Source organism: Pan troglodytes, chromosome 15 (genome assembly GCF_028858775.2).
Source record: "Pan troglodytes isolate AG18354 chromosome 15, NHGRI_mPanTro3-v2.0_pri, whole genome shotgun sequence".
Classification (NCBI taxonomy): domain Eukaryota; kingdom Metazoa; phylum Chordata; class Mammalia; order Primates; family Hominidae; genus Pan; species Pan troglodytes.
The window spans coordinates 15,065,131-15,080,137 of NC_072413.2; the positions used below are offsets into that span (position 1 = coordinate 15,065,131).

At 42.8% G+C, this 15,007-nt stretch overlaps 1 protein-coding gene and 1 pseudogene across 1 annotated transcript; both read left to right on the forward strand.

Annotated features, from left to right (window-relative positions):
- Positions 1 to 901: 901 nt before the first annotated feature.
- LOC129138527 (uncharacterized) lies at positions 902 to 1,989 on the forward strand. Its single transcript, XM_054675991.2, has one exon. It carries the CDS (start codon positions 902 to 904, stop codon positions 1,622 to 1,624), a length of 723 nt encoding a protein of 240 aa, XP_054531966.2. The 3' UTR covers positions 1,625 to 1,989.
- A 2,712-nt stretch (positions 1,990 to 4,701) lies between these two features.
- Positions 4,702 to 5,460, forward strand: LOC129138571 (mucin-19-like; annotated as a pseudogene).
- The last annotated feature ends 9,547 nt before the right edge of the window (positions 5,461 to 15,007 follow it).

Below are 15,007 nucleotides of genomic sequence, written 5' to 3' on the forward strand. Positions count from 1 at the left end.
GTTTTCCACACTGAACCCTTCTAACTGGTCTCTGACCCTGATTATTCAGGGCTGCAAACAGGAATGATTTTATTCACCGTTGATGCGGCCCCGAGTTGTCCCAAAGCGAGGCAGTGCCCCCAAGGTCTGTGCTGAGGAGAACGCTGCTCTGCCTTCGCGGTGTCCCCCGGGTGTGTGCTGAGCAGAACGCAGCTCCGCCCTCGCGGTGCCCCCGGCCCGCCCGCCCGGGTCTGTGCTGAGGCGAACACTGCTCCGCCTTCGCTGTATCTCCGAAGTCTGTGCAGAGGAGAACTCAGCTCCGCCCTCGCGATGCTCTCCGGGTCTGTGCTGAGGAGAAGGCAGCTCCGCCCTAGCAAAGGCAGAGCGCCCTTCGCAAAGGCAGAGCGCCCTTGGCAAAGGCAGAGAGGCGCAGAGCGCCAGCGCAGGCACGGAGGGGGCGCAGGGCGCCGGCGCAGGCGCGGAGAGGCGCAGAGCAGGGCGGGTGGCACCAACAGCGGGTCCCTCAGGCCTCGAGCGCGCGCATTCCAGCGGCCACCCAGACCATGCTCCGCCGACTGGGCGCCCAAGCTGCAGTCGCCCTCTGTGTGCAGGCAGCAGCTGCCTGGCAACCCCCGAGCTCGCTCGCGCTGCCAGCATCGCAGAACCAGGGCCAGGTGTCCCAGTGGCTGCGGCCGAGCCAGGCATTCTGACCGGCGGCGGCGGCTGCACAGGAGCGAGAACTGAGAACCCGCCGCTCAACCCCACACGGGGTGACTGCTGAGGGCCTATACCAAGGGCCCCGATCTCCCTCAGGTGGAGGACTGGGCGGGAGGCACAGCCTGGGGGCCCTCGGACTGGGCGGGAGGCACAGCCTGGGGGCCCTCAGGCTGGGCGCGCTGGCGATCCCGAGGCCGACCAGGCCATGCACCTGCAGCCCGCCTGGGCACCCAAGCTGCAGCCGCCTTCTGTGTGCAGGCAGCAACCTCCAGGCAACTCCCGAGTCCGCCCTCACTTCCCACATCTCGGAACGAGGGCCAGATGTCCCTGTGGCTGCGGCCAAGCCAGGCGGTCTGCCCTGCAGCAGCTGCACGGGGGCGGGAACCGGCCCTCAGCCCTATCCCCCGTGGCTGCAGAGGGCCCTTGGCTAGAGGTGTCGAGCTCTGGCATAGGAGGAGCCGGGCGGGGGCAGGGTCTGGTGGGCTCTCAGGCCAGGGGCACTTGCGATCCACAGGCCGCCCAGGCCATGCTCCACCACCTGGGCGCCCAGCTACAGGCGCCAGGCAACTCCCAAGCTGGCTGGCGCGCCCAGCCTCGCAGACCCGGGCCTGGATGTCGCCGTGGCTGCGGCCAAACCAGGCAGTCTGCCTGGCAGCGGCTGCACCGGGGCAGGAACCGACCCTCAGCCCCATCCCCGGTGGCTGCGGACGGCCCCTGGAGCGGCCCCGACGTCTCTTCGGAGGAGAAGAGGGGCGGGAGTCACGGCGAGGCAGGCCCTCAGGCGGGAAGGGATGCGCGCCTGCGATTCCGGGACGTACCGCGCCAGCCCAGGAGAACCCGGAAGCCAGCAGCTCCTGTTTCTCTGTGTGATTCTGTGAGGAACCACCAAATTGTTTTCCACGGCAAGTGCATCATTTTCTATTCCTAGCAGCCAGTTCATGAGGGCTCCAATTTCTCCACCTCCTTAGCAACATTGATTTTCTGTGTCGTTGTTATGAAAGCCTTACTAGTGGATGCAAAGTGGTATCTCATTTGGGTTTTGTCTTGCATTTTATTAATGAATAACGGTGTTTAGCATCTTTTCTTATCCGTCTTAGACATTTGTGTATCTTCTTCGGAGAAATTTCTATTCAAGTCCTTTGCCTATTTTTTAATTGGGATGTTAGAAATTCTGATGTTGAGTTTTGGGATATTAAGCTTTTATCAGATACGCACTTTGATTTTATCAGATACATATTTTCTCACATACTATGGGTTGTCTTTTAACTCCCTTGATAGTATCCTTTGATGCATAAAGGTTTTTTATTTTGATTAAATCTAATGTACGTGTATTTTCTTTTGTTATCTGTGCTTTTCTGTCATATTTCAAAATACACTTAAAACTCAAAGGTCATAAAGGTTTACCTTGTGTTTTCTTCTAAGAGTTACATACTTTAGTCCTTATATGTAAGTCTTTTATTAATTTAGAATTAATTTTTGTGTGTACTGCAAGGTAGGGGTCTAACTTCTCTCTTGTGCACTGACATCCAGCTGTTGAAGAGACTGTTCTTTCCTCCCTTGACTAGACTTGGACAGCTTGTTGAACAGTCATTGACCATATATGTGAGCACTAATTTGTAGGATCTTAAATCTGTTCTATTGTATTGGTCTAAAAGTCTATTAGTCTTATGCCAGTACCACACTCTCTTGATTACTGTAGATTTGTAGTAGGCTGTGAAACTGAAAAATGTGAGTTTTCTAATATTCTTTTTCAAGAGTGTTTTGTCTGTCAGATCCTTTGAATTTTTGTATGAATTGTAGAATGAGTTTCTTTCTTTCTGCAGAAATGCCTTTGGGATTTTGATGGTATTGCATTGAATCTGTAGATTACTTTAGATGGTATTGTCATCTTAACAATATTGTCTTACAACCCGTGAACACAGAATGTCTTTCCAGTTATTTCCACTCTCTTTCGTTTTTTTCAGCAAAGTTTTGTGTATACCACCATGGTTAGATTTATGCCTGAATTACTTATTCTTTGATGCTATTATAAATGGAATTTTAAAAATATTTTCATAGTTCTTTACAACTATATAGAAATATAGCTCATTTGCCTATGTTTGTTTTGCATCCTGCCTCTTTTATTAGTTATAATTGGTTTTGTGTTTTATTTGGAGCTTTATACACATAAGATCATGTGTAGATATAATTTTACTTCTGTTTTGTATTTCTAATTTAGATGCCTTTTATTTCTTTGTCTTGCCTAATTGCTCTGGCTAAAATTGCCAGTGGTACATTGAATACAAGTGGCAAATGCACCATGCTTGCCTTGTTCTAGATGTTAGGAAAACAGCTTTCAGTGTTTCATCATTGATCATGATATTAACTGTTGGGTTTTTGTACATCCTATTGTCATGTTGCTGAAAATCCCTTCTATGCCTAGTTTATTGAGTATTTTTATTATAGAAGGGTGTTGTATTTCATCAATGTTTTCTCTGCATCAATTGAAATAATCACGTGCTTATTCATTTTACTGTTAGAGTATATTACACTGATTGATTTTTTATATGTTGAGCCACCCTTGCATTTTGGGGATAAATCTCACAGGGTGATAGTTTACAATCCTTTGATTATACAGTATTGCTGCTAGTATTTTGCTAGTATTGCTAGTATTTTGCTGAGATTTTTGCATATATATTCATAAGGGATATTGTGCTGTAGTTCTCTTTTTGTGCTCTCTTTGGCTTTGGTATAAGGATAATGCTGTTATCAAAAAATGAATTAGCAAGTATTCCTTCTTCATATATTATGTCAGAAGAGTTTGAGAAGAAATGGTATTAATTCTTCTTTAAATGTTAGTTTGACTCACCAGTTAATGCAGCTATTTGGTCATAAATGTTTCTTTGTTAATCACTTTCGATTACTAATTCAATCTCCTAGGTTATAGGTCTATTCAGATTTTCTCTTTCTTCTTGAGCCACTTTGGTAGTTTGTGTCTTTCTAGTGATTCGTCCATTTCATCCAGGGCAGCTAATTTGTTGTTAGACAATTGTTCACAGTATACTCCTGTAATCCTTTTGTATTTCTGTAAAGTTGGTAGTAATGGCTCTGCTTTCATTTATTATTTTAATAATTACTCTTCCATCTTTTGCTCAGTCAATATAGTGAAAGGCTTGATCTTTCAAATAATCTATGTTTATTCATTCTACTGCTCTCCAAACTTCTATTTTATTGATTTATGCTCTAATTATGCCCTCTATTATTTCTTTCATACTGCTAGCTTTGGATTTAGTCTTCTTTTGTCTTCTTCCACTGCCTTTAGGTATAGAGTGAGGATGTTGATTTGAGATTTTTCTTAAATGTAGTTGTTTATATCCATACATTTTCCTTTGAACTCTACTTTCACTGCATTCAATAAGTTTTGGTAGGTTTTGTTTTTATTTTAATTTATCTCAAGATATTTTACAATTTTGCTTGTGATTTATTTTTTTCACTCACTGGTAGTTGAAGACTGTATTGTTTAATTTCCACATTTTCGTGAATTTTCCAGTTTTCACTTATTTATCTGTTGTTTCTTCCATTGTGGTTGTAAATTATATTTTGTACGATTTCAAACTTTTAAAAATGATTAGGACATATTTTGTGGACGAAGATATGGCCCATCCTAGAGAACTTCCATATACACTTGAAAGGAATGTATATTCTGCTGTTGTTGGATGGACTGTCCTGTATACGCATATTAGCTCTCAGTGGCTTATACCATTGTTTAACTCTTGTATTTCTCATGAAGCTTCTGTCTGGTTTTTCTATCCATTAATTAAAATGAGATATTGAAGTGTCCAACTGTGACTATAGAACTGTGGGTTTATCCTTTCAATCCTGTTAATTATTTCAGCTTTACTGAGGTGTAATAGAGAAATAAAAATTGTACATGTGATGCATTTATATGCACATTCTGAAATGATTATCAAAACGAAGTCAATGAACATGTTAATTACCTCACAGAATAGTTACCTTTTTGTGCGCATGTGTGGGATAAGAAAACTTAACTCTATCCCCTGTGACTGCAGAGTGGACATTCCAGCTGCTCCAGGCTCCAGCAGAGGAAGACTGGGGCAGGTGGCACCACCAGGGAGGCCCTCAGGCCTGGTGTGCACGCATTCCAGAGGCCACCCAGACCAAGCTCCGCCGCCTGGGCGAACAAGCTGCAGTCGCCCTCTGTGTGCAGGCAGCAGCTGCCTGGCAACCCCTGAGCCCGCTTGCGCTCCCAGTCTCGCAGAACCAGGGCCAGGTGTCCCTGTGGCTGTGGCCAAGCCAGGCATTCTGCCCGGCGGTGGCGGCTGCACAGGGGCGAGAACTGAAAACCCGCCGCTCAACCCCACATGGGGTGACTGCCGAGTGCCCATGACAGTGGCCCCGATCTCTCTCAGGTGGAGGAGTGGGTTGGAGGCACGGCCTGGGGGCCCTCAGGCTGGGCGCGCTGGCGATCCCGAGGCCGACCAGGCCATGTACCTCCAGCCCGCCTGGGCTCCCAAGCTGCAGCCGCCTTTTGTGTGCAGGCAGCAGCCTCCAGGCAACTCCTGAGCCTGCCCGCACTCCCCACATCTCGGAAGCAGGGCCAGATGTCCCTGTGGCTGCGGCCAAGCCAGGCGGTCTGCCCTGCAGCAGCTGCATGGGGGCGGGAAGCGGCCCTCAGCCCCATCCCCAGTGGCTCTAGAGGGCCCCTGGCTAGAGGTCTCCAGCTCTGGCAGAGGAGGAGCCGGGCGGGGGCAGGGTCTGGCTTGACCATTTGGAATTACAATACACTTCACTCATCAACCACAGAACATACACTGGAGTATCATCTGCGTGCAGATGAGTATACTGCTCAAAGCGATTTACAGATTCAATGCTTTTCCTATCAAACTACTAATGTCATTTTGCACAAAAGAGAAAACAGCTATAATTTATATGGAACCTAAAAGGAGTCTGAATAGCCAAGCCAAAGCAATACTAAGACTAGAGACATAGGCTAGCCAAGCCAAAGCAATACTAAGGCTAGAGACATAGGCTAGAGACATCATATTTCATGACTTCAAACTATACCAGAAGACTATAGTAATCAAAACAACATGGTACTGGTAGAAAAACAGACACATAGACCAATGGAACAGACTAGAGTGCTAGAAACTAAGGCCACATGCCTGCAACCATCACATCTTTAACAAAGTTGACAAAAGTAAGCAATGGGAAAAAGACTTTATTTAATAAATAATGCGGGGATAACTGGCTAGTCATATGCAGAAGAATAAAACTAGACCCCCATATTTCACCAAATACAAAAATTAAGATGGATTAAAGAGTTAAATGAAAAATCTCAAGCTATAAAACGCCTAGAAAAAAACCTAGGAAATACTTTTCTTGATAACAGCTTTGGCAAATAATTTATGGCTAAGTCCTCAAAAGCAATTGCAACTAAAACAAAAAATGACAAGTGGGATTTAATTAAACTGAAAAACTTTTGCACAACAAGAGAAACTATCAAGGTAGTAAAGAGATAACCCACAGAATGAAAGAAAATATTCACAAACTACCCATCTAACAGAGGTCTATTATGCAGAACCTATAAGGAACTTAAACAAATCAACAAGCAAGCAGCAAGTAACTCCATTAAAAAGTGGGCAACAGGACATGAACGGACACTTTTCAAAAGAAGACATACACACAAGCACCCAACAAACATGTAAAAGTGCTCATCGTCATTATTTATTAGAGAAATGCAAATCAAAACCTAAATGAAATACCATTTCACACCGGTCAGAATGGCTTTTTTTGAAAAGTCAAAAGAAAAACACATATCGGTGAAGATTTAGAGAATAGAGAACACTTATACACTTTCTGAAGGAATGTAAATTAGTTCAGCCACTGTGGAAAGCAGGTTGGGGATTTCTTAAAGAACTAAGAGTTGATCTACCATTCAATCCAGTAACCCCATTACTGGGTATATATCCGAAAGAAAATAAATACCCTATCAAAAAGACACATGTAGCTATATTTTTATCACAGCAGTATTCACAATCACAAAGACATAGACTTAATCCAGATATCCATCAGTGGTGGATTGGATAAAGACTCATGGAATACTATACAGCCAGAAAAAACTCAAAATTATGCCATTTGAAGCAACATGAATGCATTGTTTCCAGAAAACTAATGCAAAAGCAAAAAACAAAATACCACATGTTCTCTTTCATAGGTGGGAGCTAAATGCTGGGTACACATGGTCATAATACAGAGGGGTGGGAGGGGCCGGGACTGGTGGCTCATGCCTATAATGCCAACACTTTGAGAGGCCAAGGTGAGCGGATCACCCGAGGTCAGGAGTTTGAGACCAGCCTGGCCAACGTGGTGAAACCCCGCCTCTAATGAAAACACGAAAATTAACTGGGCATGGTGGCTGGCGCCTGTAATCCCAGCTACTCGGGGGTCTGAGGCGGAGAGTCACTTGAACCCGGGGGGCGGAGGTTGTAGTGAGCCAAGATCGTGCCACATCACTCCAGCCTGGGCGACGGAGCAAAACTCTGTCTCAAAAACAAACAAACAAACAAAAAACAAAGAGGGAGGGGGGAGGGAATACAGATTGATTAAAACTACGGATTGGTTAGTGTCCTCTCTACCTTGCTAATGAATTCATTCATTTAATTCATAATTCATTCATTCAATTCATAATTCAGTTCCCCGTGAGAAAAAAATATTCACTTGTCATTAAAATCTCTCTGTATCTTACTGATTTCAGATAGAAGTTAAATTTCACCTTAATAATAGACACAAAAGAACTAGTTAAACTGACAAAAACTAATAAACGTTTGCTCAAATTTACTGAGAGAGTCATGGGTACTTCATATAATAGTGACATTCTACCAGTTTTAAGCAAAATAAATAAGGAAACAATCTTAACTCCATCGCCTACCGGAAGGGACGTGCCCCCGCTCCCAGGTGAGTGGGACCCTGCTCTCCGGGCGGGTTGCGCCACGGTCTCTGGTGTCTGGCACCTCTTGTTGGCAGCGTCGCCATTGCAGGCACAGGGCAGGCATTGGGGGGCGGGCAGCGGGCCAGGCCCAGGCGACTCCTTTGCCAGGGGCTGGGCAGGTGTGGAGAGGGGCGGAGTGGTGCTACCCTGGGCGATGGAGCCTCCCGCTCTGGACGGTTCGCCGCCCCTGCCCCAGGAAGGCGCTGCAGGATCTGGGTGGGGAAGGGGAGGGACGAGGGAACACAGGCCAGGCCAGGTGGCCCCTTAGACCTGGGTGATGCAGGAGGGGCTGTGGGAGACCAGAGAGGACCTGAAGCAGAAACTGGGAACTGATACCTCTGGCTGAATATTTGTCCTCTTGCTGAAGTTTGAAAGTCAGTTATTTCATTAAAGTTTAATTTTATTATAAAAATAACAACTATTAAAAATTCCCTGTAGTCACTGGAATGATAAATTTTGGTGCAGTTTCAGCATAACACTCTAATTATTCAAATTGCGGCCATGTTTCAAAATATATGCCATATATTTTTATGGCATCCACCCCTGTGTCCCTGTGTCCCGCATCCGCCTCTGTGTCCCTGCTGGCTCAGGAAACGAGCTTCTTCCTCCTTCCACAGACTCGAATCAGGCCGTCCTCCCTCCTGCGCCTGAGGCTGTCATGGGGACAGCCTGCCCTCGAATAGCCGGAGAACGCCCGGCCTGTGCCCTGTGCTCGGCCTGGTATCCTGGCTCGTGCCCCTCAGGGCCCCGCACAAAGCAGTGTGACAGGTGTGGAAGGACCCAGCACCAGGCAGCGGTGAGCGGATGGATGCTCCAGGGATGTGGGGCTGCTGGCAGTCAAGAACACATTGCCAAATTCCATGGCATAATTTTGGATATTTTTCCCTTATATTTTTGTGTAAGATTTTCAGACTTACACATTTTGAGTTTTTTAAAAAAATATAGTATAAACTACAATTCTGACTTCTATATTTTACATGTTGATAGCAAATCTTCATACCATTTTTGTGTTAAAGGGGGCTATTATTCCCTCTCCATAGTTTGGCCTTTGCACCCTTGTTGAAGATCATTTTGACCATATATACAAGGTTTTGTGGAGAGAGGGGTCTCTATTATTTTCTATGTCTACACGTCTTGATTTAATACATTTCTTTTCAGATTTTCTCCTTTTTACTTTTTGAGACAGGTTCTTTGTCATCCAGGCTGGGGTGCACTGGTGCGACCATGGCTCACTGCAGCCTTGCTCTCCCAGGCTTAAAAAATCCTCTCACTTCAGCCTCTGGAATAGCTGAGACTACAGGTTCATGTCACATTGCCAGGTTAATTTTAATTTTAATTTTTTTTTAGCGATGGGTGTTCTCACTAGGATATCCAGTGTGGTTTGAACTCCTGGGTTCAAGCAATCCTCCTACCTCAGCCTCACAAAGTGCTGAGGTTACACGTGTAAGCCATAGAACCTGGCCTCAAAATACCACATTTGAAAAGAGTTCAATAGCACTGCAATTAGTTTTTGATTTAAAAATTGTGAGGGCTCCACAATTGACATTATTTTACAAGTTTAATTGGCTATTTTCAATCTTGAGATTTCATATGTTTTAGAATTTTGTATTTCTGCAAGTAAATATTGTTATGATTTATATAGCTATTGCATTTAATCTGTTGTTGATTTCATTAGTATAGACTTAAGAATATTGTTTTCTAATTTATGAATATGGGATATCTTTTCAATTGTCTAATCTACAAATATAGAATATCTTCCCCATTGTTTGTGACTTTTCTTCAACAACATCTTGTAACTTCTAGTATACTAGTCTTACATCTCTTTGCTTGTTTATTCCGAAGTATATTCTTCTTAATGCTATTTTCAATGGAATTTTAAAAACTTGGATTGTACCGTGTAATGAAGAGAAATACACTTAATTTTGTATTCTGCAATTTTGCTAAATGCAACTATTAGTTCTAACAGGTATTGTTTTCAGCATATAGGTTTTTTTGTATATAACATCATATCATAAGTAACAGGTAATTTTACTTCTTCCTTTGGAATGTGGATCTTTTCTTTTTTTCATTGCCTAGTTGTTTTGCCAGGACTTTCACTGCTATTTTTGAATAGATGTGGCAACAATGAATATCTTGCCTTATTATTAATCTTAGAGGATAAACTTTCCACACTTCAGAATTCAGTATAATATTAGTGATGATTGTTTTTTTTTTTTTGTTTTTGTTGTTGTTTTTGTTTTTCTGAGATAGGATCTTGCTCTGTCAACCAGGCTGGAGTGCAGTGGCATGATCTGGGCTCACTGCAACCTCCACCTCCCGAGTTCAAGCTATTCTCATGCCTCAGCCTCCCTGGTAGCTGGGACTACAGGCACATACCACAAAGTCAAGCTAATGTTAATATTTTTTGTAGAGACAGGGATTCACCATGTTGGTCAGGCTGGTCTGGAACTCCTGACCTAAAATCATCCACCCACCTCAGCCACCCAAACTGCTGGGACTATAGGCATGAGCTGTTGAACCCAGTTGGTGATGAGTTATTTACATATATTTTGCTATGTTAGTTTCCTTTTATTTCTAGTTTATTGAGTGTTTTTTTTATCTTGAAAAGATGATTAATACTGTCAGTTGGCTTTTCTGCATTATTTGAGATGATTGTGTGGTTTACATCTTTTACTCTGTTAATGTGATATATTAAACTGATTGATTTAAACTCTCATTCCAATATAGCCAAATAGGAAGAGCTCTGGTCTTCAGCTCCCAGTGTGATCAATGCAAGATGGGTGATTTCTGCATTTCCAACTGAGCTACCTGATTCATCTCATTGGGACTGATTGGACAGTGAGTTCATCCCATGGAGGGTGAGCTGAAGCAGGGCAGGGGGTTGGGGGATTTTCCTTTCCTAGCCAAGGGAAGGCATGACAGACTGTACCTGGAAAAACAGGACACTCTTGCCCAAATGCTGGACTTTTTGCACAGTCTTAGCAACTGGCAGACCAGGAGATTCTCTCCTGTGCCTGATTCATTGGGTCCCACACCCATAGGGCCTTCCTTACTGCCAGTGCAGCAGTCTGAGATTAACCTTCATGCTGCAGCTGAGCAGGTGGAGGTGAATCCACAATTTTTGAGGTTTCAGTAGGTAAACAAAGTGGCCAGGAAGCTTGAACAGGGTAGAGCCACTCACAGCTCAGCAAGGCCTACTGCCTTTATAAACTCCACCTCTGCGGGCAGGGCATAGCTGAATAAAAGGCAGCAGAAACTTCTGCAGACTTAAACCTCCCATCTGACAGCTCTGAAGAGAGCAGTGGTTCTCCTGGCATGGTGTTTGTGCTCTGAGAATGGACATACTGCCTCCTCAAATGGGTCCCTGAACCCTGTGTAGCCTAACTGGGAGACATCTCATAGTAAGGGCCAACAGACACCTCATACAGGTGGGAGACCCTCTTCAGCGAAGCTTCCAGGGAAGGATCAAGCAGCAATATTTGCTGTTCTGCAGCCTTCTCTGTTGATACCCAGGCAAACAGGGTCTGGAGTGGACCTCCAGCAAACTCCAACAGACCTGCAGCTGAGGGACCTGACTGTCAGAAGGAAAACTAACAAACAGAAAGGAATAGCATCAACATAAACAAAAAGGACATCCACACCAAAACCCCATCTGTAGGTTACCAACATCAAATACCAAAGATAGATAAAACCACAAAGATGGGAAGAAACCAGAACAGAAAAGCTGAAAATCCTAAAAACCAGAGCACCTCTTTTCTTCCAAAGGATTGCAGCTCCTCACCAGCAATGGAACAAAGCTGGAGGGAAAGTGACTTTGACGAGTTGACAGAAGGAGGCTTCAGAAGGCTGGTAATAACAGACTTCTCCAAGCTAAAAGAGCATGTTCGAACACATCGCAAGGAAGCTAAAATCCTTGAAAAAAGGTCAGACTATGGCTAACTAGAATAAACAGTGTAGAGAATACCTTAAATGATCTTATGGAGCTGATAACCATGGCACAAGAACTTTGTGACACATGCACAAGCTTCAATAGCTGATTCAATCCAGTGGAAGAAAAGATATCAGTGATCGAAGATCAAATTAATAAAATAAAGTGAGAAGACAAGTTTAGAGTAAAAAGAGTGAAAAGAAATGAACAAAGCCTCCACGAAAAATGGGACTATGTGAAAAGACCAAATCTATGTTTGCTTGGTGTACCTAAATGTGACAGAGAGAATGGAACCAAGTTGGAAAACACTCCTTAGGATGTTATTCAGGAGAATTTTCCCAATGTAGCAAGGCAGGCCAGCATTCAAATTCAGGAAATACAGACAACACCACAAAGTTACTTCTGGATAAGAGCAACCCCAAGATACTAATTGTCAGATTCACCAGGGTTGAAATGAAGGAAAAAATGTTAAGGGCAGCCAGAGAGAAAGGTCGGGTTACCCACAAGGGGAAACCCATCAAACTAACAGCAGATCTCTCAGCAGAAACCCTAGAAGCCAGAAGAGAGTGGGGGTCAATATTCAACATTCTTAAAGATAAGAATTTTCAGCCCAGAATTTCATATCCAGCTAAACTAAGCTTCATAAGTGAGGGAGAAATAAAATCCTTTACAGACAAGCAAATGCTGAGAGATTTTGAGACCACCTGGCCTGCCTTAAAAGAGCTCCTGAAGGAAGCATTAAGCATGGAAAGGAACTACCGGTACCAGCCACTGCAAAAAATATGCCAAATTGTAAAGACCATCGATACTATGAAGAAGCTGCATCAATTAACAGGAAAAACAGTAAGCTAACATAACAATGACAGGGTCAAATTCACACATAACAGTATTGACCTTAAATGTAAATGGGCTAAATGACTCAATAAAAAGACATAGACTGTCAAATTGGATAAAGAGTCAAGACCCATCAGTGTGTTGTATTCAGGAGACCCATCTCACATGCAGAGACACACATAGGCTCAAAATAAAGGGATGGAGGAAGATCTACCAAGCAAATGGAACGCAAAAAAATTAAAAATTAAAAAAAAGCAGGGGTTGCAATCCTAGTCTCTGATAAAACAGAATTTAAACCAACAAAGATCAAAAGACACAAAGAAGGCCATTACATAATGGTAAAAGGATCAATTCAGCAAGAAGCGCTGACTACCCTAAATATATATGCACTCAATACAGGAGCACGCAGTTTCGTAAAGTAAGTCCTTAGATACCTACAAACAGACTTAGACTCCCACACAATAATAATGGGAGACTTTAACACTCCACTGTCAATATTAGACAGATCAACAAGACAGAAGGTTAACAAGGATATCCAGGACTTGAACTCAGCTCTGCACCAAGTGGGCCTAATAGAAATTTACAGTATTCTCCACCCCATATCACCAGAATAAACATTCTTCTCAGCACCACATCGCAGTTATTCTAAAATTGATCACATAATTGGAAGTAAGCACTCCTCATCAAATGTAAAAGAACAGACATCACAACAAACTGTCTCTCAGATCACAGTGCAATCAAATTAGAACTTAGAATTAAGAAACTCACTCAAAATGGCACAAACACATGGAAACAGAACAACCTGCTTCTGAATGGCTACTGGGCAAATAACGAAATGAAGGCAAAAATAAAGATGTTCTTTGAAACCAGCGAGAACAAAGACAAAAAACACCAGAATCTCTGGGACACATCTAAAGGAGTGTGCAGAGGGAAATTTATAGCACTAAATGCCCACAAGAGAAAGGAGGAAAGATCTAAAATTGACAGCCCCACATCACAATTAAAAGAACTAGAGAAACAGGAGCAAACAAATTCAAAAACAAGCAAAAGGCAAGAAAGATCAGAGCAGAACTAAAGGAGATAGAGACAAAAAAACCCTTAAAAAATCAATGAATTTAGGAGCTGATTTTTTGAAAGATCAACAAATTGATAGACCACTAGCAAGACTAATAAAGAAGAAAAAAGACAAGAATCAAATAGACACAATAAAAAAATGATAAATGGTATATCATCACTGATCCCACAGAAATACAAACTACCATCAGAGAATACTATAAACTCCTCTACACAAATAAACTAGAAAATCTAGAAGAAATGGATAAATTCCTGGACACATACACCCTCCCAAGATTAAACCAGGAAGAAGTTGAATCTCTGAATAGACCAATAACAGGATCTGAAAATTGAGGCAATAATTAATAGCATACGAACAAAAAAATATCCAGGACCAGATGGATTCACAGCTGAATCCTGCCAGAGGTACAAAAATGAGCTGGTACCATTCCTTCTGAAACTATTCCAATCAATAGAGAAAGAGGAAATCCTCCCTAATTCATTTTATGGGACCAGTATCATCCTGATACCAAACCCTGGCAGAGACAAAACAAAAAAAAGAGAATTTTAGACCAATATCCTTGATGAACATCGATGTGAAAATCCTCAATAAAATACTGGCAAATGGAATCCAACAGCATATCAAAAAGCTTATCCACCACGATCAAGTACTCTTCATCCCTGGAATGCAAGGCTGGTACAACATACACAAATTAATAAATGTAATCCATCATATAAACAGAATCAATGACAAAAACCACATGACTGTCTCCATAGATATAGAAAAGGCCTTTGACAAAATTCAACAGTCTTTCCTGCTAAAAACTCTCAATAAACTACATATTGATGAAATGTATCTCAAAATAATAACAGCTATTTATGACAAACCCACAGCCAGGGCAATCAGGCAAGAGAAAGAAACAAAGGTATTCAATTAGGAAGTCAAATTATCTCTGTTTGCAGATGACATGATTGTGTATTTAGAAAACCCCATCGTCTCAGCCCAAAATCTCCTTAAGCTGATAAGCAACTTTAGCAAAGTCTCAGGATAAGAAATCAATATGCAAAAATCACAACAATTTCTATACACCAATAACAGACAAACAGAGAGCCAAATCATGAGTGAGCTCCCATTGACAATTGCTACAAAGAGAATAAAATACCTTGGAATACATCTTACAAGGGATGTGAACGACCTCTTCAAGGAAAACTACAAATCACTGCTCAACGAAATAAAAGAGGACACAAACGAATGGAAGAACATTCCATGCTCATGGATAGGAATAACCAATATTGTGAAAATGGTCTTACTGCCCTAGGTAATTTACAGATTCAATGCCATCCCCATCAAGCTACGAATGACTTTCTTCACAGAATTAGAAAATACTACTTTAAAGTTCATATGGAACCAAAAAACAGCCCATATCGCTAAGACAATCTAAGCAAAAAGAACAAAGCCGGAGCCATCACACTATCTGACTTCAATCTATACTACAAGGCTACAGTAA

What these genes read in the sequence shown, in the direction of transcription:
- LOC129138527 (XM_054675991.2), top strand. Translation starts at nt 902, where the DNA reads ATGCACCTGCAGCCCGCCTGGGCACCCAAGCTGCAGCCGCCTTCTGTG.